We start from the raw sequence: 25,641 nt of genomic DNA, 5'->3' as shown, positions 1-25,641 counted from the left end.
GGAGAGATGATTCCAATAAATAAAATCAGAAGAAAGAGAAGCTACAACAGATAGTACAAAATTACAAAGAAACATTTTTTATTTATTTTTTATTTATTTTTTTTAAATAATAAATTTTATTTTTATATTCCCCATACAATTGCAGCCCCCCCATTCTGACCCCAATCCCTCCCCTCCTGCCCCCGCCCCCCTAAAAGTGTCTCTGGTTCATAGTTTTTTGTTGATTTTGATTTTCACTTTCTTATAGTTATTCATTTTCCTGGTCCCTTATTTAAATTTTCTAGATTCCTGCTATGAGTGAGACCATCCGGTATTTTTCTTTTTCTTTTTGGCTTATTTCGCTGAGCATGATCCCTTCCAGCGCCATCCATGTTGCTGCAAATTGCATGTGTTTATCTTTTTTGAATGCTGAGTAATATTCCATGGTATATATGTACCACATCTTCTTGATCCAGTCATCTATTTTTGGGCATTTGGGTTGTTTCCAAAGCTTAGCTATTGTAAACAGTGCTGCTATAAACATAGGGGTGCAGGTGTTCTTTGGAATTGATGTTTCTGTGTCCTTTGGGTAAATACCTAGGAGTGGAATTGCTGGATCATATGGAAGCTCTATGTTTAGTAGGTCCAGAAATCTCCACACAGCTCTCCACAGTGTTTGGACCAGTTTGCACTCCCACCAACAGTGCAGAAGAGTTCCTTTTTCTCCACACCCTCGCCAACATTTGTTGTTGCTAGTTTTTTTAATATGTGCCATTCTCACTGGGGTAAGATGGTATCTCATGGTAGTTTTGATTTGCATTTCCCTGATGACAAGTGATGTTGAACATTTTTTCATATGTCTGTTGGCCATTTGCATTTCCTCTTCAGAGAAGTTTCTTTTTAGCTCTTCTGCCCATTTTTTGACTGGATTATTTTCTTTGTTGTTGCTGAGTCTCATCAGCTCTTTGCAGATTTTTGTGATCAGTCCTTTATCATTAGTGTTGGGTGCAAAAATGTTCTCCCAGTTGGTGGGGTTTCTCTTTGTTTTTGTTATTGTCTCTTTTGCTGTGCAGAAGCTCTTTAGTTTGATGTAGTCCCAGCTGTTTATCTTTGCCTTCACCATCACTGCTTTGGGTGATGTGTCTGTAAAGATGTCTTTGATGTGCAAATCACGTAGTGTTTCGCCTATATTTCCTTCTATATTTTATGGTTTCAGGTCTTATGTCTAGTTCTTTAATCCATTTTGAGTTTATTTTTGTGTATGGTGTGAGGTAGTGGTCAAGCTTCATTCTTTTGCATGTAGCGACCCAGTTTTCCCAGCACCATTTATTGAACAAACTTTCTTTGCTCCAATGCATAGTCTTTGCTCCTTTGTCAAAGATTAGTTGACCATAAATCTGTGGGTTTATTTCTGGATTTTCTATTCGATTCCATTGGTCTGTATGTCTGTTCTTGTTCCAATACCATGCAGTTTTGATGATTATGGCTTTGTAGTAGAGTTTGAAGTCTGGGAGTGTGATGCCTCCATTCCCTTCTTTTTTTTTCAGGAGAGCTTTGGCTATTCGGGGTTTTTTGTGATTCCATATGAATTTCATCAATAATTGTTCTATTTCTTTGAAGAATGACATTGAAATTTTGATTGGAATAGCATTGAATCTGTATATTGCTTTTGGAAGGATGGCCATTTTAATAATGTTTATTCTTCCAATCCATGAGCAGGGGATGTCTTTCCATTTCTTTGTGTCTTCTTCTATTTCTTTTAACAGTGTTTTATAGTTTTCTTTGTATAGGTCCTTTACCTCTTTTGTTAGATTTATTCCCAAATATTTGATTTTTTTTTGTTTCAATAAAAAAGGGATGGTTTTTTTGATTTCTTCTTCTTCAGATTTATTGTTTGTGTATAGGAAGGCTACTGACTTTTGCGTGTTGATTTTGTATCCTGCCACTTTACTGAACTGATTGATGAGTTGAATTAGTTTTTCTGTGGAGTTTTTGGGGTTCTCTATGTATATTATCATATCATCTGCAAATAGTGATAGTTTGATTTCTTCTTTTCCTATTTGGATTCCTTGGATGTCTTTCTCTTGTCTTATTGCTCTGGCTAGGACTTCCAGTATTATATTGAAAAGCAGTGGTGAGAGTGGACATCCTTGTCTTGTTCCAGATCTTAATGGAATTGCTTTCAGCTTTTCACCATTGAGAATGATACTGGCTGTTGGCTTGTCATAGATGGCCTTTATGATGTTAAGGTATGTTCCTTGTATCCCAAGAATTTCAAGGGAATTTATCATGAATGGGTGTTGCACTTTGTCGAAAGCTTTCTCAGCATCTATTGATATTATCATATGGTTTTTATATTTCTTTTTGTTGATGTGTTGGATAACGTTGATTGATTTTCGGATGTTAAACCATCCTTGTGTCCCTGGAATGAATCCTACTTGGTCGTGGTGAATTATCTTATGGATACATTGTTGGATTTTGATAGCTAAAATTTTATTGAGGATTTTTGCATCAGTGTTCATTAGGGAGATTGGCCTGTAGTTTTCCTTTTTTGTGTTGTCCTTGTTCAGTTTTGGTATTAGTGTAATGTTGGCTTCATAGAACGTGTTTGGTATTGTCCCTTCCTTCTCAATTTTTTGGAAGAGTTTATGAAGGATAGGCACTAATTCGTCTCTGAATGTTTGGTAGAATTCATTTGTAAATCCATCAGGTCCTGGGCTTTTGTTTTTGGGGAGGTTTTTGATTACCATTTCAATTTCGCTGCTTGTAATTGGTCTGTTTAGGTGTTCTATTTCTTCTTTATCTAGCTTTGGGTGATTGTAGAGTTGTAGGAATTTGTCCATCTCCTCTAGATTGTTAAACTTGTTTCCATATAACTGTTCATAGTAGTTACTGATTATTCTTTTGATTTCTGCTGTGTCCGTTGTGATTTCTCCTCTTTCATTGATGATCCTGTTTATTTGTGCTTTCTCCCTTTTTTCCTTTGTGAGCCTGGCTAGGGGTTTGTCTATTTTATTGATTTTTTCAAAGAACCAGCTCTTGGTTTCATTGATCTTTTGGATTGTTTTTTTAGTTTCAATTTCATTTATTTCTGCTTTGGTTTTTATTATTTCTTCTACTGGTTTTGGGGTTTTTTTGTTGTTCTTTTTCTAGATCTTTGAGCTTCGAGATTAGGTTGTTTCTTTGAGTTCTTTCTTGTTTCTTGATGTGAGCTTCTATTGCTATATATTTTCCTCTTATTACTGCTTTTGCTGCATCCCATACATTTAGGATATTGGTGTCCTCCTTGTCGTTCAATTCAAAGAATTTTTTAATTTCTTCTTTGATCTCCTCATTAGTTCAGTGGTCTTCCAGTAGTGTGGTTTTTAATCTCCATGAGGTAGGAAAGTTCCTTGCCTTCTTTTTATGGTTTATTTCTAGTTTGATGCCTTCATGGTCAGAAAAGATGGTTGATATGATTTCAATCTTGGTGCATCTGTTGATGTTTGTCTTGTGCCCCAGTATGTGATCGATCCTAGAGAATGATCCGTGTGCGCTTGAGAAAAATGTGTACTCCGTTTTTTTGGGGTTTAGTGTTCTATAGATGTCTGTTAAGCCCAACTGCTCTAGGTCCTTATTTAGAGCTTTGGTTTCTTTACTTATTTTTTGTCTTGTTGATCTATCCATTGTTGATAGTGGTGTGTTGAAGTCTCCCACTACGTATGTGTTTTCTCTGATGTCTGTTTTCAGAGAGGACAACAGTTGTCTGATATATTTTGGTGTTCCTTCGTTTGGTGAGTATATGTTAATGAGTGTTATTTCTTCTTGAAGTATTGTCCCCTTGATCATAATGTAGTGACCATTGGGGTCTCTTTTTATCTTTTTGAGTTTGAAATCTGTTTTATCTGATATAAGTATAGCTGTTCCTGCTTTCTTTTTTGGTCCATTTGCTTGTAGGATTGTTTTCCATCCTTTAACTTTGAGCCTATTTTTATCTTTTGTAGCTAAATGTGTTTCCTGGAGACAGCAAAAGGTTGGGTTTTGTTTCTTAATCCAGGCTGCAACTCTGTGTCTTTTTATTGAAGAGTTTAGTCCATTTACATTTAGAGTTAATATTGATATGTTAGCATCTGTATTTGCCATTGTGTTTGTCTTTCCAAAGAAACATTTTTATGAACATTACATGACAACTAATTGGACAATCTAGAACAAACAGAGAAATTCTTAGAAACAGTGTTCCAAGACAGAGTTGGGAAGCAGCAGACCTTTTGAAGAAAATGATCATGAGTAAAGGAGTTGAAACAGTATGAAGAGCTTTCCCCCTCCCCCAAACTGCCCAGAACCAGATGGCTTCACTAGTGAATTTCACCAACCTTTAGAAGAATAATTAATGCCCATTTTTCCTCAAAATCTTCTAAAAGTTGAAGAAAAGGAAAAACTTCCAAACACATTTTATGAAGTCAACATTACCATTGCAAAACCAGATAAGGACATTACAAAAAACAGAAATTACAGACCACTATTGCTAATGAAAACAGATGCAAAAATCCTCAACAAAATACTCATGAACCAGATTCAACATTAAAAGAACCATATACCATGATCAAGTAAGATTTTTTTCAAGGAATGCAATAATGGTTCAACATGTGCAAACCAATTAACATTATACACCAATATGGATGGATCTATTATGCTGAAATGTAAAATAAGTTAGACAGAGAAAGACAAACTCCACATTATTTCACTTATATGTGGCACAGAAACAAAAAAAGAATAAAACAAAAATACTTTCAGACTTTAAAATCAAACTAGTGGTCACCAGTAGGTAAAAAGGAATGCTGCTTCCCTAATATTAGGAACAAGACAAAGATACCTGCTCTGTTCAATATTACACTGAAATTTCCATTATATTGGAGGAGCAAGAAAAAGCGCCTGCTCTCATTACTTGTATTCAATATCATCTTGCACCTAGAAAATACTATAAATCCACTAAAAAAATGTTAGGACTAATAAATGTGGTCATTTTAGCACAGTAACTATGGGATCTATACAGTGAAAACTATAAAACTTTGTTAAAAAAAAGTTAAAGACAACCTAAGTAAGTGGAGATACCATGTTCATGGATGAGACTTGGCACTGTTAAGAGGCACTATTCCCAAACTGACTCATAGAACACTGCTGTAAAGACGATGATGTGCACTTTTGGGGCACATATAAGAATGCACTCTCATTTTGTACACGCATTTCCCAAAGTTAATTACTATATTTTTACATTAGCTGTATTTCCTGCATGGAGTCCCTCAAAAATTTAACTACTTTAAAATAATTTCTCTTCCACATGATGTAAAAAAAAACTTTCCAGAATTTGTGGAAAATCTCATTAGGATTTGGATTATGATCATATTGAATTTATAATTTACTTAGGACTTTTATTTCAGTAAAATTTAGCTATATGTGCTCTGATTATTATATTATGCTCTGTAACATTTTTCTGTCATATTTTTAAACTGGTTATTCATGACATATAGATATCTACTGATTTTTATATGTTGATTTCACACCTACTCAATTTTTTAGGACACTCTATTAGTTCTAATCATTTTTCAGATTACTTTCTTGAATATTCTAGGTATAGGATTACAAAATGTGTAAATTCCAACAGTGCTGAATTTGTTTCAAACACTCATACTTTCATTGTTTTGTTTTACTGGACAATTGTTATGCTGGACAATTATGATGAGACCTGGTATGTTTGTCTTGTTCCTGATGTTTAATAGACAATAGGTATTTGAAATATTACACTATATAGGAGTATCAAAAGTAACAGTTTATTTGTGACTTCTGAATCTTTTCTTACAATTACAAACTTGTTTTTCAATAGTTCCATCTATAGATTCATCTATAAAAGTGTACTTGTGTTCATATTTTCCAACAGATCATAAACCTGTTAGAAACCATGACTCTTACCATGTTTTAATTCAAGAAATACTATGTGACTGAACCTAATGAGTGTAACACCAAAGTTTGAGAAAAAATATAAATTGGTTTGTTATTTGCTTACAAATTTTCCTTGGTACATTGGCACATTATATCAAAATGAAAGCATGTGCAACATTCTCATATTCCATAGTCTTTGGTGTCACATCAGAAGTGAAATGGGGGTTTGAGAAGAAATGTTTGCATTAAGAACACAATTATTTTCTAGGGTAAAAGACAAACCTAAAATTAGTGTTATATATATGAGGACAACTTTTCATTAGAGTAGATATTACTTTATTCACTGTGTTTTATAATATTGATTCATTTCTTTCCCACTTCTCAGGAAAAAATATATATAGGAAATGTGTACCTAAAAATTTACATAGCATTCCTGATGGAAATTTTAAGCATCAGCTAGTCCGGCTGTTTCATTTTATATTTCTACCACACACAATTTTATATTTCTGGATTTTTGTTTTATTATTAACATAACTGAAGAGTTTCACAAAAAAAAATCTGACTCATTCAAAAAATGTATTTCAAAAAAATGAGATATGAAATAAATGGACTAGGTTAATTACAACTGGTTTTTCTTTTCTTTTCTCTCTTGTTTTACAATTAGAAATTACTTGAGATACTGACATCTTGGATACACATTAACAAGTATTTCCTTAATTCATTTAAAATTTTTCACCATTGTCAACTTTTGACTCCTATGTAATGACTTAATAGAAAAAAGCAAAAACATATATTACCATGAAAGGAAAAATAAGCATATTTACATTTAAATTTACCTGAACCAGAAGTGTTATTGGGCCACTTTTATCTACTTCTAATATTTCACCATTCTTTGTGCCAACTAAAATATGCCCATGTCCTAATGATATGGCACGTATAGATGGGTTATCTTCCAAGAGAAGGCCTGAAATATTAAACAGAGATATTCGTATAGGTATGAAGTAACTACAATTCAAGGATGTATATATTGCCAATGATGCTACTATAACAATGAAAATGACACTATAAGGTTGTTTTCTCATATATTTAAGTATTGTAATCAATGCACTGCATTTTCTCCCAATCAATTTTCTAATCTCAAAAGTAAATATCATTTACAAGGGAGGGAGAGGAAGAAGAATCAAAACAGGGGAGAGAAGAGCATAAGGGACTATGGGGATGTTCCGCAGGTGAATTGGTGGTAGGAGTGTTTTATGGGGAATACACCTAAAAGGAGAAAGCATACAAGCATACCTTGTACAAAAATGAACAATGCTGTAAAATATATATAATTTTTTTTAAAAAGTAAGTACATTACTCTATATTACACCAGATCCCCTACCACCATTGTGACAACTGTATATTTTCCTTTTATATCTACCTCCTGGCCCTCTTAAAGCATGTACAATATTCTGGCTAGTAATTTTACCTCAATTCTACTTCAGATTAATTCATTTATGTGTACTGCATCCCAGGCAGGCTTCAGCAACACACTGGTAAACACAATAGTGCCAGCTCTTGCCCTCACAGAGTATGGGGTAAGGAAAACAGACCCTATGTGAAAGCATACAAAAAGCACAAAGCAAGGAAACCTTTTAATATAAGGGAATGGAAGTGGAGTGAGTCATCCAAGAAGAAATGTTAGATTTGACAAATAAGTATATTGCCAGGCAGTTGGTGGGGGCAGGTAGGAGGAAGAAGGGCAAATTTCAGGCACAAGTAATGGTGTACAGAAGGGCTTGAGGTCAGAGGGATGTGATGCAGCTCATTAATTGAAGAAAAGCACCGAGCTAGGGAAAAGGGTCTGCCACCCTAGAGGCAGGGTCAATAAAACACCAAGGTGAAACAAAACACCAAATTTGTAAACAAAAAAAAGAAGTGCTGCTCACATGGCAATTTTCTTTGGGAAATTAAAAATTTCAAAAGGTGGGCCTCCCTGGTGGTATAAGGGGTTAAGACTCAACCTACGAGGCTGTCCGCAGCCACTGTAGCACGAGTTTGATCCCCGGCCGGCCAGGGAACTACCCACATGGCGCAACAGACCTCTCCTGACTTGCCCGCTGCTCCCCTCAGTGATGTATGTCAGTCAATCCACCTGTTCTGTTCCCTGCTCTGTCTCTGGTGAATCCTCACCCACCACACCTCTAGCCTGTACCCCAGTTCTTGTATGCATAAATAAATATTAAAAAAAAAGAAAAAAATTTCAAAAGGTAAGATCAGTAACATTATTTGTTATAATAATTATTATGTGTTAATTAGTTATTAAAATTAATAATCCTGTTCTTGGTTAACATTTTACCATGTATATCACAAAAAATAAATTTTGAAAGGATAGCAATAATTCTGGAATCCTGTTAAGGGACTTCTCCCATTTAACTCTAATACCTGTCTAGTAAAGAAGGAAAAATAAATCCCATGTGTCCCACTGCAGTAATCATGCATGCGAATGAGAAGTTAATCTTTTCCCCACAAAATGAAGCTTCAAATCACCTTTAGATCCTGGGGCCAAAGCAGCTCGTTTTATAGCATAGGTCTTGAGACATCTTTCAAAGGAGTCATCCCAAAGAGCAACTATACCATCTTTTCCTCCAGTTACGAATCCCTACAAAAATAAAAGGATCAAGTTAATAAAGATTTAAATATTAAAAAAACCCTTCATTATATTGAAAAACTTGAGAGAAACAAATATCTAAAACCAAAAGGTTAGTTTGTAAAGAACAGAAACTGGCCTAAGAATCGATCATGCTTTTTAAGTTATCTGTAAAAATACTACCATGACACTAAACATTTTTAGGCTAAGGTTTTAAAAACTCAGTTTGTAATATGGAACTAATAGGTAGCTCCATCATTTTCAGCAGGTTAAATATATTCTCTCTTGGAGGTGTCACTATTTCATCCTTTGGGGGAAAAAGGATAATAACAATAGTACTTCATAGGATGTGGTGATAATTATTAAATGCTAAATTAAGACTGTGTGTCAAATACTGTATAAGTGATATAAATATTAACTTATTTTTTAGACAGCAGACCTATTTCACTTTGTATACAGCAGATTGAAAAAAAGTAATAAAATGGAATAGAAACTACCCAATAGTTACTATTGGGTAGCCCAAATGTTCTTGGTTAATATTTTACCGTGTATTGTATCTACATGCCATGATTAAATTGTGTTTAATTTAAAATATATCTAGGTCACTTACTTTTTCCAATGCATGCATACTGAACACTGGCCCATCATGTGCCTTAACTGTTTTTACAAGAAAGACATCTCTCCATATACACACGTCTCCTGTGGATGTTCCAGAAAAAGCCATCTCTTCAGTCCATCCATACACTGCACACATCATTGTGTCATTTTTCCCCAGTGTGCCTATATAGCCTTTTCTTCCAATCAATCCTCCCCCTGGTTCATAAAAAATATTATGAAAGTATTAGTCTCAAAATGTTTAAAAATATAAAGCAATAAAACTTCTACTGCTGTTATTTGAATACAAAGACATGTAACAGTAAGGAAAGTTAAAAAGAAAAAAATGGGTTTCTCAATTAATGACTTGGACAACACCTCATCTGCTGAGGCAAGCATATCTTTGGCTGTGTCTAAAAATGCCAAGAAAAAACATCTAAATCAGTTTCAATCAGTCCTTAGAACTTCTGATTTTTCAAATTTTTTATGATGACATTTGAGAATACAAAAAGGTACAAAAAATACAATGAACACCTGTGCATTCTATCCACCATCAATTTATATAGTTACTAAAATAACCAAAACATCAATCCTACCTTTTCCCCTCCCCCTACTATTCTGAATGTGATGTTGATTACAAGATGCATTCCTTTATACATATATTACTACTTTTTTATGACTTCTTAGGCAATATATATTATTTTTCATGTTTTAAAATTTTTCTATAAATACCATCTAATACTATTCTTTTAGACCTTGCCTTTTTACCAATGTTTTTTTATGGGGTTTTTATACATGGAACAGAGTTCAATCCCTCAGAGAAAAGATCAGATCTGGGGTAGGAGGTAAAAAGCTCCCTTTCAGCCTCAGGCCCAAGTCAACTTTAACTTAGTATACATAAAAGTATGCACTTATTCATATTAATTAAGTAGTTGTTTATTTCCCACTTCGCTAGTAAACTCTGAAGATCAAAATCCCAAAACTGAGGAAGGATGAAATGTTTACCAAAGCTTTAATATTTACCATTTTATGGTTTAGTTTTTGGTCTACTATATATCTAATCATATTGAGAAAAAAATGATACATTTGCAAATTTTTTAATTTTAAGGCTATTTACTTTCTTAAGCTCTTTATTTCTAATAAATTTATAGTTACTCTTTTTAAGACAGAAATAATCAAGTTACTTGATGGGCATTTGTTATTTCAAGTGACTAAAACCTCAAATTAAGCTTTCATTTTGTATCTTTTTTTTTAATATGTATTTATTTATGCATACAAGAACTGAGGCTCAGGCCAGAGGTGCGGGGGTGAGAAGATTCACCAGAGACAGGGTGGGGAACAGAACAGACTGACTGAAATACACTGCTGAGGGGAGCAGAGGGCGAGAGAGGTGAGGTCTGCTGCACCATGTGGGTAGCTCCCTGGCTGGCCAGAGAATTAACTCATGCTGCAGAGGCTGTGGACAGCTTCATAGTGCTGTGTTTAACCCCTTGCACCACCACGGAGGCCCTCATTTTGTATCATTTTATAAACATTTTATTTAAATGTATGGGAATGAGTTACAAATGTGAATATACTATTTCTTACTTTGTAATTGTAGGTGATCTGGTGTGTTTATGATAAAGCATTGAATCCAAGTCTGAAAATTTATTCATGGTTTTTTTGTTTTTAAGTATACTATTTTTTAAAAAGATTTATTTATTTATGCATACGAGAGCTGGGGTATAGGCCAGAGTTGTGGGGGGTGGTGAGAGGATTCACCAAAGACAGAGTGGAGAACAGAACAGGCAGACAGACCTAATACACTGCTGAGGGGAGCAGCGGGAGAGGCAGGAGAGGTCTGCTTTGACATGTGGGTTGCTCCCTGGCAGGCCGGGGATCGAACTCGTGCTGCAGAGGCTGCGATTGCCTCACAGTGCAGTGCTTAACCCCTTGCGCCACCAGGGAGGCCCAAATTTATTCATGTTTTATTTAGTTTACAACCTGAAAGTTACTGGAACTTAAGAAAAGTATTCACTAAGCAATTTCACTTATATTTACATATTTTATCTTAAAGTCTTAAACATAGTGAGACATTCACATAGAACTGCTAGAATTTATTAGCGTACTATTCTATTTGGAAAAGAAACTTATATTTTAAAATATAAACTTCCACAGTTTTTAAGAGTTGCAATCACTACTGAAATATATTATTCTGTTTCTATATTATTTTATAGCATATAAACAACTTTTACAAACATTTTCATGTTCAGTTTAGACTAAAAAACAGTAACAGAAGAAATGAATTTGAATATCACTTGATGAATGTCACAAGTTAAATCCTTTTACAAATATGAATACTGTTTACTGTCTCAATGTACCCAATCAAGGACCATATAATAAATCTTATATTTGTTCAAAATATACCAAGATAACTGTGAATCATTTATTAAAAAACTTTTTGTTTTGGATAATTTTAGATTTTCATAAAAGATGCAAAGATAACTCAAGAGTATTCTTGTATACTCCCCTAAACCAATTTCTCCTAATAACCTTAAGTAGACTATTTGTCAAAGTGAAGACACATGTTTGATACAGTACAGTTTGATATTAACTGGACTCTAGACTTCTTCAGATTTGACCCGTTTTCCTACTATCTCTTTTGTGTTCCAGGATCCAACTTAGGATTCCACAATTCAATTAAATTACTGTTCAAAGTAATGACTTCTTAAATTTCAAATTAGCGAAAAAAGCACTTCTTACCTGCTCTGCGCCAGAATTTCATATGTTTAATTCCAACTGTAATTAATTTATCAGGCACATAAGGGTTCATCTTTACAACAAAAATCTTATCTTTACTTCCTCTGAAATAAATATTAAAATGTTTTAATTCTGAAGAGAAACATCTACAATCACCTTTTGCCTAATACATACCCATCTTGATTCTCCATTACTAAATATTTGGCCCATGTCCTTCTCAGGTTTGGGATAAGTAATCATGCACTTGTACATTTGTTATTTTGTCATTATTTTAATATATTAACTTTTCAACAAAATCTCAACACAATCTCAAAAGACAGGAAGTGAGACCTGAATTCATTTGGATAGCACCTACTGCACCCTCTTTATACTACACATGGGAAGTGTTATTGAGTTAAGGAATCATTTTTTATAATACTTTGTTAAATCTTAATTATAACTTCTCCAAATATAGTTTATTTTAAACCATTTTGGTATTTTTTAAATTTTTGTTTATTTTTGCACAGAAGGACTGGGTTTTAGATCAGAGGTGCAGGAGGGGGAGAGGATTCACCAGAAAGAGAGTGGGGAGAAGAACAGGGGATCCACTGCAATACACTGCTGAGGGGAGCAGTGGGTGAGACAGAAGAGGTCTGCTATGCCATATGGGTTAGCTCCCTGGCTGGAGACTGAACCCAGGCCTTAGTGCTGACAGTGGTGAGATTCAACCCCTAGGCCACCAGGGAGGCCCCTCTCAAACTATTTTATATTTCTACACTGTCTATATATTCTGAAAAAAGCATGCAACTATATATTTTTTTCCTTCTTTAAAACTATTATTTCTTGTTGAGATAATACTGGTTTACAGCACTGGGTAAGATTTTTTTTAAAAGATTTATTTATTTATACAAGAACTGGGGAACAGGCCAGATGCGGGGGAGGTGAGAGGATTCAGAGACAGAGCGGGGAACTGAACAGACAGATTGAGTGAAATACACTGCTGAGGGGAGCAGCGGGCGAGACTGGAGAGGTCTGCCGTGCCATGTGGGACCCTCCCTGGCTGGCCGCGATCGAACAGGCACTGCAGAGGCTGCGGACAGCTTCACAGCATGGTGCTCAACCACCTTTGCCAGCAGGGGAGGTCCCCACTGGGTAAGATTTAGAGGTAAAGATTGACACCAATTCAGAAGTAATAACTATACCACACACCTACCACCAAAGCACCCATAACCCCCCCACCACAGTTCTCTGGGCCCTCTCAAACTTTGCCTCCCAACCTTCTCCTCCTCTCCATTATGATAAACAAAATAAGTCAGAAGGAGAAAGACAACTACTGGATGATTTAACTCATGTGGAATGTAGAGAAACAAAGCAAAACAGTCAAACATTTAGAGTTAGCATCTCATTTTAAAAAGTAAAAGTTAAAAAAACTAGTCTCTGACACTGTCAACTATTCTCTCCTTTAAAGCAATTAATACTTACTGTTATAAAAATATTATATACCCATTGTAGAAAATAAAAAATTTAACAGAAAATAGCCTGTAATTTCTTTTATGACATTTGTGTGTATCTTTCACTCAAATATATAAGCTATTTATCATGCTGTTTATCGGCTTAATTCAATTTACCTTCAAATAGAGATTTTAGATAACAGCTATTTCCAATGTAGTATTATAGTTACTATAAAAAGTGGGTTTACAAAGAACAAACCTACAAATGAGTCCTGAAATCATTTGCTTTTTTACCATGATTATACCACTTACACAATGGTAATAAAGATGGCATGTTTGCTTGATTTCAAAACTGTTATAAACAACTTTAAAGTCTAAAGTAATTCCAGTATTGTGCCAATGTTATATCAAGTTTTGTTCTTACCTTGCTATTGAAAGTTTCTCTCCTTTCTTCCAGTCCCACAGGACAATACTGTGGCTCTCATCTATTCCAACTGAAGCCAGACGTTTCCCATCCGCTATGAAAATTAGACAGATACACTGACCATTAACATTCAGAAGGCAAAAAACATTCAATAGGTATTTTAAAATCACACCACCATATTAAAAATTTTATAATATTAGATGTTAAGTATGGTTACTGCTGTAAGAACCGTAATTTATAAGGAAGAACAGCTTCTCAAAGCATTTGAACATATCTGCATTCTCTGACCTCATTTCTGTCCACCAGTTAGAAAGGGGGGAAGGGGGGAAGATAAGAGTGAAAGAGATTGAAAAATGAGGAGAAAAAACTAAGGAAAAAGATTTCTTTCACTTAGATTCATCGTAAGAACTCTACTCTGATATAAGAACTCAATGACTGAAAAGTTATTCAAATGAAAAAGATGTAGGTTACAACGACCCGATGTCATTAATGATATTTTCATAAACGTCAATTTTTTTTAAAAAAATTTATTTATTTATGTATACAAGAGCTGGGGTGTAGGCCAGAGGTACGGGGAGGTGAGAGGATTCACCAGAGACAGAGTGGGGAGCAGAATAGACAGATCGACTGAAATACACTGCTGAGGAGAGCAGCGGGGAAACAAGAGGTCTGCTGCACCATGTAGGTCAGCTCCCTGGCCAGGGATCAAACTCATGCTGCAATGGCGTGGATTGCTTCACAGTGCTGAGACTTAATCCCTTGTGCCACCAGGGAGGCCCAAGGTCAAATATTTTAGATGTTACTGTTATTAAGCAACAATAAATACGTTAGACAATAGAATGATTAAACATTAAAATAACTAAGTTAAGTCAGTCATGCTAACAAGTATGCACACACTGACAGGCTGTAAAGCTCAAGGTATAATAAACTTACTCTGCCACATGTTTTGCAAACCTCATTTAGTTCATTATTACAAATAGTGGTATTTTTCTATGGATCCCTTTAGTTTGCCATTGACTTTCTTATTCTGACTTTTAGCAGATCCTTGATTGCATATACACATTTCCTGTCCTCCAAACTGCTACAGATAATTCACTGTAACATTCATTAGATCAGGAGGCAGTACTAACTTAATTTCTTAATATAAAATTTTCTATAAATGGTATTTTCCTATCCACAACCTAGCTTTCACTGTATCAGTAAACTTTTGAATGTACAGCAGCGTTAACATGATCTGAAATTATTTTGATAAAACAGTTTTGAACTGCAACTTCATAGAAATACAATAAACAAATATATCAATTATCACTTCTTTATTGCTTAGCATTTCTTAGCTTTTACCCTTAACATTTCAAAGTTTACTCTGTGGCTTAAAACATTAAGTGAGATCAGAGTTTATCGAAAATGGGAGAGACATAAACTGATGGCAATTTTTAATTTTTATAGGAACATTTATTTTAATGGGTATTAAAAATTAGTCATTAAATTATAATACACATGCCAGCATATCCACATTTTGACAGTTATGATTGGTTAGGAACAGTATGCATATATAATGAAAATTGTGTAGGTCATAGCTAAGTGACAAGCTAGGCAACACTGAGGTAGACTAAAATGCTATGGATTAACTCTAGATTTTCATCACTGTTATGAGACAGAAAACAGTCTTACCTGAGAAGTCAACAGCACAGACACCATATTGGTGATACCCTTTTAATATTGACAAGGGTTTAATGGTCTCTGTATCCCATATGTGAATTGAGGGGTCCCTACCTACCTAAAGTAGAAGGAATTAAAAAAGTCATTTTATATCATTAAATTATGTATTTTCCTATTTACTGAAAGAAAATGGGATTTTACAGTCTTTGTCTTATTTGCTATGGATATTCACCAAATAAAAAATACAAGGTAGACTATTCATGTGACATTTTTTTCTTATAGTTGTTTAAAAGATAATGAGGCTAGCCTCAGTGTTTCTAGGAATGCTCTAGAATTCTGTGATCCTAAATTTTACCCTATACTTCACCAGCAAAGAAAATACTCACTGAGCACCTATTGTTGGTAGTGTCATCATGCTAGATAAAATACAATTAGCATTCAGGTAAATTTTGCAGACTCACTGGGCAAATAAGGTATTTTCAATTAAATAAGAACATCTGGTAAGATATGCTTAATGAGAATGAAAGGTTGTAGAGAAAAATTTCATGGAAGAGATAATACTTGAGATGGTCTTCAGAAAGTGCAGGTCTTGGATAAAGAGAGATGCAAACAAGCACATCCTAGGCTAAGATAATGGTATAAACAAATTTACAATGGAAATAAAACACCAAGCATGTAAACCAGATTCTGAAGAGATAATTTTACTGTAGCACTCTGTCACTTACCTTTTAACTTGATTTCTGTTGTGTAGTTTACCTATCACACAGGTAACCTATCAATTCTTATTTTTTTTTTAAATTGAGGTAACATGGTTTACAACACTGAGTGTGATGCAGAGGTATAGGATCACACCTTTAGGATGTTTGGCACTATACCACACCTACCACCAAGGCACCCTTAGCCACCACTGTCCACTGGGTCCCCTCTATACTTTGCTCTCCATCGTCCCCTTCCCCCTCTTGTAGCCCCAATTCTACCATCTTATTTCTGGAGTACACTTTTGGTAATCATTTTCTTTATAAAATAGAGATATAATAGGTTTGCCTACAAAGGCAACTCCTGAAACAATTCATATAGCCGTCAATTACTAATTGAGTGGTTTTATACAACAAACAACACTGTGATCAGCCAATATTTTGCTGGAGAGGCACTCAGAGGTAAAATGCTTCATGTTACATTTTAATGAGTTTAGACATTTTAATGAGTTTAGACATTTAGACAAACATCCAGAATGAGTGTGTACAAAGGCAAGAAGATGTCTTACTTGATGTTCCTAGCACATTCCTATATATAGCATGTGCTCTATGAATAGTTTTGAATGGATGAAGAAAGGAAGGAGAAAAGTGAGGGATAAAAGGAGAGAAAGTGAAAGAAGAAGGAAGGAAGGGGGGAGGGACTGGAAGAAAAGGGAGCTTTCCCCTCCTGCAGGAGGCTATACTGGATGACTCGTCGCCCACCCACCGTCAATATATCCTAGATGGTACATTTACATAATTTTAAAACCAGGCAGACGAAGCGCTTTAGGTTTTTATCACTTGCTAGCTGAGAGATCTTTTAACAAATTATTTGTTTCTTGAAACCTTGTGAACTGTGGGAATTCCACTCTCATAGAGGTGAGAACAAAATAGACATTCAGAAACAAGTGCTTACATATAGTAAGAATTTATAAATATCACTCCTTCCCTTCCCTCTGTAAGAATACCCATACAGAGGTATTCGAAGACTTTTCTCAGTGTTTTCTATTTTAATATTTCTGTTTTCTACTTTGCTAAACCTCAATAAATTGCCAGGATGTTTGTTAAATAAAAATATTGTTTGTCATAGAACATATGTTAGATAACCTGACCTAAGAAACCGTTTCTGTATTGGTTTTCTGTAACTTTTATTCACGAGTTTAAAAAAATCTATTATTATTTTGAGACAAAGAAGGTGGAGTTCCCCCAAATGAAAATAATGAAAATAATAAATCTATAAGGAAAACTGTAGGAAAAAAGTTGGGGTAAATTTTATTTGTAACAGGAAGTTAAAATTCCATTAAAAAGAAGTCTCTACTCTTTATTTCCTAGAGTACAAAATATATATACATGGATTAATCTAACTTTAAACCCAAAGGTATAACCTATCTGACCTGTTGGGACATACCTGGCCTGTTGCCACGTAGTCTTTCAAAGGATGAATAGCTAGGCAGAGAATATCATCATCATGCCCCAGGTAAAAGCGCTGTGTGTTCTGTTGTCGATTATAAATGACACCCACTGCTGCCACATGGTACACAATTTCACCAATTTGAGTATAAAACAGGTTACTTCGACAATCATAACCTCTGTAACTAAATATAAAAAAAACTTACAAAATTAATTTTGGCCATTTACAAGAATACCAAACAAGAAATAAAACACAAATGGCTCCGATTCCATAAACTTTTATGAGCTGTTCTGATTACAAATAGCTAAATCCAAGTAAGCTATTTGTGAAAACTGCAATCTAAGCTATTTGTGAAAACAGCAAGGTACAAAGATGCATAAATATTACACTATTATGTACACAAGTATAATGCTAAATTTGTGTACCATAAAATGAAAATAATTTTTTGTTTCACTTAGAAGTGAAATAGTATAGAAAATAATATATTTATATTTGCTTATACATTTGTATTCCTGACACTAAGTAACATGATTACCTTTGGAAGAGGGAATGCTGAATGGGAAGGTACAGGTTGGAGGATTTTTTAAGTATACCCTTCTATTCATGCTGGTGAACCATGAGAATATATTACCAAAAAAGTTGAACAACATCTAAAAAACACTCCAAAGTAGCTGAATATTCTCAAAATGGTCAACATTTTAACAGTGACCTCTTCGTGCTTCAAAGATAAAACAAAACTATGCAGAGGTGATGCCTATTTTAACACTGGGAGAAAAATACTTCTACTAAGTGGATCTTTTTTCAAATTATTAAAAACATTATCAGTCAGGTAAGAAAATGATTTCCTGGTGAAAGAGTCAGATTGGAAAACTTGTTGTTGCCAGGATGAAATGTGAAATCTGTATTGCCAGATGGTCTAAGAAAACTCATAAACTGTATTTGATTGAAATTAAAATAAGGCAAAATGTTCTCAGGTCAAAGGCCAACACAAATCATCCCAAATTAGATAAATCAGATTATTAATTAAGATGACAATCTCTCTCATTTTACCTATTTTCATTTGTTGACAGAGATCCATTTCTATAATACTAAAATTTCTTTAGAAAGATTAATTTAATAAACACTTATAGTGTTTATTATGTGCAAGACAACATTCTAAGTAACCACAAGTATTGACATATTCACTCCTCATTCAAAGCTGGTGAAGTAGGGACTATTATCTCCATTTCACAGATGAAAAAAACAGAAGCAGCGAGCAATTAAGTGACTGGCTCAAAGTCACACAACTAGTCTATGTGAACCAAAACTCAGACACATGAATGAAAAATAGTCACTTTATACCCGTGAACAAAGTGTAATCGAATACTATTTCCTGGAGCCTGTTCTTTTCTTTTAGAAGTACCACCTTTCTGTTTCTCTTTGCATTGTTCTTTAAGCTGAGGTAGATCTTCTTTGTAAACCTTTAGACACAAAAGTAGAAATGGCCTTAGAATATATATTAATAAAGGTATTCCCAGATTCCCAGATAAACAGTGTGGTCACTATTGGTCATTAAAGTTTAACAACTGTTTGAATAGAAAGGTACTTTGTGAAATTTACTTCCTTGGAAACAAACAAACTAATGCATATTTCCTATCTATCACACGAACTCAAATTTAGTGTTCCAGGAAATTTTTATACTTCATAAGGGGATATTTTCATGGGAATAAATGGGAGTGTACTGTGATATAACTACAAGCAGATATAATACAGGCACTTAGCATATCAAGTTCTGGTTGTAAAAGAACATTTTATACAGTGTACTTTAACTCTTAAAGGGAGTTATACCTGAACCAATGCATTCTCCTTCTATTATCTTAATTATGATCAAAGGGGTAAGATATTCAGTTAATAATTTACTGACTCAACAAAACAAGTTCTGGCTGTAAAAGAACATTTTACACAGTGTACTTTACCTCTTAAGGGGGGAAATGAATAGCCAGCCATACATGTCTGGGAAAATTAAAAAGGACAAAAGATGACAATAGATGACTAAACAACAGGGAGAAAGAGAAGAAACTAGACTTTTTTCAGGGAAAAAATATGTGGTACTAGAAATTACCTGCCGACGGTAGGTAAGCTGTGTCTCTTGCTCAATTTCAGAATCTAGTTCTGGAACATCAGACAGATCTGAATCTGATTCATCACTATTAGAGTCAGCCAAACTTTCTGTAATTTTTAAAAATAAGTTTTTACTTCTTTAGAGAAAATTCATTTTTAAAGCAGCACTGAAAAATAAATGATTGAGGTGACTGTGCCAATTGACAGAGAAAAAGTCACAGGACAATCAAATGAAATCACCTATTCAAGTGACACTTAGTCAGTAAACTCTACCACAGATTATCTTCCTCTCCACTCACTGTAAACTCAGGAGCTCCTTTAAATCCCTTAACATAAAAAATATCTGGAAAACAAGATATAGATGGAACAGATGAACTGACATAATCTTAAGAAACCTAATACCCATTTTCCAGAGTACACACTATTTTGCTAACATAACTATTTCTTCACTATCATTTGATAGATCAAAAGGCAACCAAAAGTAATTTGTACTTCATGGTATGTAACCATTTACATTAAACATACAGCCTAATATTTTAAGATTTCCACTAATAATAAACTATACTGTTAACTTATGAGGCTACATTACATGTCAATAGCAAAATTGTTATTTTGGGGTTACTGGAGACTTACTTGACAGAGAGATTTTCTAGGCAGTGTACTACTCACCTTGGGGTGCTATGTGAAGAGCATCTTTTAGTTTTCTTTCAGGAATAAATTTCCACTGAAAGACAGAGTGATCTGCTCCACCAATAGAAATAACCCATTGATAATCATGTGACCATCTGACATTAGTTACATGAGCTGAATGGCCAATATATTTTTTAAACTTGGCCCCTATAACAACAACAACAACAACAACAAAATCTTTAAATTAACAAATGCCAACACACAAAAATATCACTTCAAACAGTATCTATACCTGAACCAATGCATTCTCCTTTTATTATCTTAATTATGATCAAAGGGGTAAGATATTCAGTTAATAATTTACCGACTCAACAAGTGAGTTTACATCAACATATACAAATCTTTGTTCTACTAATTCACAATATAATTTAGTAGGAACCAAGGGCCATAAGGGTTTATTTTACTGCTTTGACAAAAGCATGTAGTCACAAGAGGATCAAATTGTTTTCATATTAAGATTTTTAAACGTTTCACCTGAGGCCTTTGGTCGTAAATAAAATTCAACCACTCTACCCTCATTATTTTCAGCACAAGAAGCCAGAGGATTCTTTTAAAATTTAAGTCATCAATAAAAAAAATAGCAAACCAAATACGGCAACATATAAAGGATTACATAACATGAGCAAGTGGGATTATCCCAAGGATACAACTTTCATAATTGTAATGGGCTTATTCAACTTCTGTGTCTTCTTGGTTTAGCCTTGGTAAACTATACTGTTCTACAAATCTGTTCATATTTAGGATCAAACTATTTTAGCTGCTCCCACAGTTACCTTTTATTAAATTGCATTTGGTTTATCTAACAAAGTATGGTACCTGCTAGAGGTGCTGATCATCTAAAATACACACTCAAATGTCCTCATATAAGATTCCATACCACAGGAGAGAATTCCTTGAGAATTAAATGTCAGAATAACTTTGCTTCCCCTGAATAGGGGAAGTATGCTTTTTAAGATGAAATAAGTATGCTTTTTAAGATAAAATGAAAATTATCTTGTGCCTTGTTCCCTTTTATTTATGGTTTTCAGAAATTCAGACTCAATTTTGATGTTTGATAACTACCATATTCTTTACCTATTTTTAATGAGGTGCTTTTATTTAAGAAATTAATTTAGTATCTATGAACTTGTTATAACCCTACTTAAATACTTTATTGAACAAGGCATGGAATAAATGACTAATACTTCATTTCATTTACTTATCCCCAGGTCTATGAAAAAAACTACTAATTGCTTTTGAAGAGATCTAAGAAAAATAGATGATATATAAAATATGTAGAAAATGATCAATGATAAGATCCCTTAGTTTTCTTGCACCCCACTATTACAGAAATAAACAAATATTGAAAGGATATATGTTAAAAATATAAGCAAAACCACCACTCACACATGAAAGTCAACCAACAAATCAATAGTTCCAAACTGTGTCCTGAACTTGTATATTAGCTATGTCATCAGAGTTGTTAAGAAAAAAACATAAGAAACATGTTTCCTAAAAGTTAACAAGTTAAATGACTGAAAATAAGAAGTCATAAAAAAGTGTATCATTTCTTCTGACTATATGAAGAAATTCTGGAAGCAGGGAAATTATGACTTTACAAAAAGAAAGAAGTATAATATTAGCTCAAATTCATAATACACGAATTTATTTTTTTTTTAAAGATTTTTTATTTATTTATACAAGCACTGGGGGTACAGTCAGAAGCTCGGGAGGGTGAGAGAATCCACCAGAGCCAGAGCGGGGAGCAGAGCAGGCAGAAGGACCGAAGTACACTGCTGAGGGGAGCAGCGGGCGGCAGGAGAGGTCTGCGCGCCATGTGGGACCCTCCTCCGGTGGCCGGGGAGCAGCCAGGGATCGAAGCGGCGCTGCAGAGGCTGCGGGCAGCTTCGCAACCCAGCGCTCAACCGCTGCGCCACGGGGGAGGCCCCATAATACACGAATTTAAAAATCACTTTCTAATAAAAACTTCATGATCAAAAACAAATATAACACATGACAAGAAGTTTTGCATTAACAAAATAGAATCAGTCAACTCTGTTCATTTTTGTGAAATCCCTTATAATCACTACTCATATTTTAAAAAATAAAAACCCTTTTATTTATTTGAAGACTAATTTTCTGCAATCCCTTAAAAATTTTTTTTAATGGACAGGTTATTTAATAATACATTGAAAGAAAAAATACCTTTCCTTAAACAAGGATATCGGAATAACTTTACAATTCCATAGTCATCAGCTGTAACTAAAACTTGGCCAACATAGTTTCCATCGACTGAATTTATGTCATTGATATCTGAATACTTGGGCCAGATTCCATTTACTTCAAGGCCTGAAACACACGTCCATGAAGCCCAATGAACACATTTTATTTCTTCTTTATTTGTCACTTCTTTTCCTCCTAAAAACAAATCATAGTCTTAGTTTAAGAAGCTACTTCATTTGATTTTTTAATTAAGCATAAATTGTAACATGGTAGACTCCAAAATTTAAATATCTTCCCACCCCTGTTAAAGGAGAATACATGGAAAGGTAAATGAGTATGGTAAAGAGAAGAGAAAGTTAAATGCAAGGAATTTAAAAAAAAAAAAGCTACTAACAAAATTATTCAGAGACACAGATTTGAGTATGACATAGCTTATTTAAGAAGGTTTCCAATGTGGAGTAAACTGAATCCTATTAAACTTAAGCTACAGATTAATTACAATATGGTAAATTATAAGAAAGGTAAAGTTACAAGAAAGTACCAAATTGGGTATGAAAGAAGAAACCTAAGAAGTTGAGGAGAGAGAGAACTGAAAATGACCAGAAAGGAAGAATGAGTGGGGAGTAGTACCTTTTATATTAGAGAAAAGGTCTCAGTCAATCTTCATTAGATACAGAATTTTAATGAAAAACTTTTGGAAACATGCATTAATTTAATCATGCAGTTAGTCTTATTAAATAAGTTCTTAGAAAATAGTGACTAATTCACTAAGTATCATACTAAATAAAGAATTGAGAGTTACTATTTTGATGATTCTGTTTTTATTACTGTTTTAAAATCTTTGATGAGATGTTTGTTTTTCAATTGTAGTTTCAAATTTATATTATTATTTGGAAAGTTTATTTAGGTAATCACTGAAAAAAGCAACTTTTGATCACACTTTTATAGCAATTATATTCAGTCAATTAAATGGCATTTTCACTTCTAATATATACTGGCTTTAACCACATACTACTCATATGGAACAAAATTCAACATGAAGTAGTTCTATTCTACAACCTCCAAAGAAAGCAGTTTTAATTAGGAACTAATAGATTTTCAATATAATAGTGCAGCCTTATAGAAAAGATCACAATGCCCAAAACATTAGCTGAGAGTTTGATTTTCTATACTTAACGTACACTATGTTCCCAGTGAAGTTTGAAAATATTTCACAGGCACTAAAAAATCCATAGATAATATAAAATTTATTAGAAATATTTACCTGGCATCCTATAAAAAAGTCTTTTACCATGTCCATCATTTGTTTGTAAATATCTACTATCTGAGGACCAGTCCAGATGAGTGATGAAACTAAGTGATCCAACACATTCCCCCAATTTTTTATAACGCTGAGCAACTCCATAAATATCAACTGAACTGTCATTACATCCAACAGCAAGGTATGTTCCATCTGGTGAATATTTTAACTCATGAATTGCTTCCTTCCTATCTTTAATATGTACAACTTCTGTCATATCTCTAAAAAGAAAAAAAAATTAGAACATATGAAAAAAGTCACTACAGAATTAGCTCAGTTTTCAAGTGAGGTTTTATCAAATTTTTATAAATCATAAAATAAATATAAATGAAACAAGCAGTACTAATTCAGGAATTATTAATTATTAATTATTTTACTAAACAGAATTAAATGATCCTAAAATATGCTGAGAAAAATACAGAATTTCAGTTTATAACTTAAGAACTTTAGAGACTCAAATTGAATTTCTGGAGTTATGCAATAAAGTCAAAGACTTTTATGATGAATTTCCTTATAAATAATGAGTTTATGAAAAATGTATAATTATAAGCACCACGATTTACAAATAGGTTTTTGTAGTGAGCCAAATGTGCAAAATTACATTCAGGAAATGAGGAACTGATTTAGATTACTTCAATAATACATTTGAGTGTATATCTTTATATAGCTACCACTAGTTATTTCTTTGATCTTTCAATTCTTCCCAATCAGGAACCATATCAAGCAGAAGTTAAACCTTTTTTTTTTCAATGATGTCTTATAAAAGAGTTTTCAAAATAATACAGGTAGTATTGGTTACAGCCATGTAAATGGATAAGCAGTTTAATATCATTGAGTTCCCAAAGTTGTGAAGTTAGTAGTAAGGGGGTAGGGAGTGGTGGGGAGAAAGGGCAGGAAGAAATGAGAAATTCTATTTCCACTTAGTACTAGAGACTTTTTTTCCACAAAAATTTTGCATCACTACCTGAAATTCATCAAATAGTAAATTTCAGAGACAAACGTATATTTCCCAATTTTTAAAATTTCTTTTTTCAATTGAAGCACACTACATTATAACATTATTTAATGTGTTTATCATCAAGAATCAACACAATAAACTAATTTGCCGTTAAAATTCCAACTTCATCCCTTCATTACACCATTGTCCCATTTTCTCAGTTTACCCACCCTCCTCCTCCGCTTCCCTTCTGGTAACCACTAAAGTTTTAGAAGGACAATTTAGAGCAATCAAACTTAAATTTCTTTATGTAACACTTAATACTAGTTTAACTTTGTTCTAGGCACTAGGGATACAAGCACCCCTTCTTCTGTGAGATATAAATTAAATTTTATGATTGATACAATGTGGTTGAGCGCTCAAATGGTTTGCATGACTTTCTAGAAGATAGTAAGGGAACAAGGAAGAATGACATCTATTTTGAGCATAAAACCTGAGGAGTCAGCTAGGTATAAAAAGGGCGGGAAGATTTTCCAGGAAGAAGATACAGCATGAACACAAGCATAGAAGAAGGCAGGTATATAGCACATTAGAAAAATAGTAGATGACATAATGCGAGCACCAGAATGAGTGGGTAAAGTAATGATTGATGGGTTAAAGAAATAAATGGAAGACAACATGTAAGGGAGCAGATATGTTGCCAACAAGTTTGGATCTGGTGTTAATCATAAGGAAAGAACGGGAAATCAACCCGTTAATTTAAAACGGTGATCAAATTAAAAAAACCCACAAAACACTATATTCTAAAAAAGATTTTCTGGCTGACTTATTTGCCTTAGAACCTTCAACTTGCAAGGTCCCCTTCCAAGCACAGACTTGTGTAGCTGCCTCTACCTT

The 25,641-nt window shown here is 33.9% G+C and overlaps 1 protein-coding gene across 5 annotated transcripts in view; it reads right to left on the bottom strand.

Annotated features, from left to right (window-relative positions):
• Positions 1 to 25,641, bottom strand: part of EML5 (EMAP like 5) — a 126,885-nt gene that overhangs the window by 57,573 nt on the left and 43,671 nt on the right. For all 5 annotated transcript variants that reach the window (XM_054691758.1, XM_037503740.2, XM_037503741.2 and 2 more), the window contains exons 9-20: positions 23,772 to 24,028; positions 22,490 to 22,702; positions 20,285 to 20,452; positions 19,617 to 19,723; positions 18,857 to 18,975; positions 17,513 to 17,699; positions 15,383 to 15,488; positions 13,712 to 13,805; positions 11,861 to 11,961; positions 9,135 to 9,337; positions 8,425 to 8,536; positions 6,732 to 6,859 (exon numbers count right to left, since the gene is read on the bottom strand). In XM_054691758.1, coding sequence (XP_054547733.1) covers positions 6,732 to 6,859; positions 8,425 to 8,536; positions 9,135 to 9,337; positions 11,861 to 11,961; positions 13,712 to 13,805; positions 15,383 to 15,488; positions 17,513 to 17,699; positions 18,857 to 18,975; positions 19,617 to 19,723; positions 20,285 to 20,452; positions 22,490 to 22,702; positions 23,772 to 24,028 — 1,795 coding nt within the window. The remainder of the gene's footprint in view (positions 1 to 6,731; positions 6,860 to 8,424; positions 8,537 to 9,134; positions 9,338 to 11,860; positions 11,962 to 13,711; positions 13,806 to 15,382; positions 15,489 to 17,512; positions 17,700 to 18,856; positions 18,976 to 19,616; positions 19,724 to 20,284; positions 20,453 to 22,489; positions 22,703 to 23,771; positions 24,029 to 25,641) is intronic.

Source organism: Talpa occidentalis, unplaced genomic scaffold (assembly GCF_014898055.3).
Source record: "Talpa occidentalis isolate TD23 unplaced genomic scaffold, MPIMG_talOcc4v2.1 talOcc4.11, whole genome shotgun sequence".
Classification (NCBI taxonomy): Eukaryota; Metazoa; Chordata; class Mammalia; order Eulipotyphla; family Talpidae; genus Talpa; species Talpa occidentalis.
The sequence above is the reverse complement of the archived record's forward strand: the minus strand, read 5'-3'. Positions and strand labels throughout refer to the sequence as shown.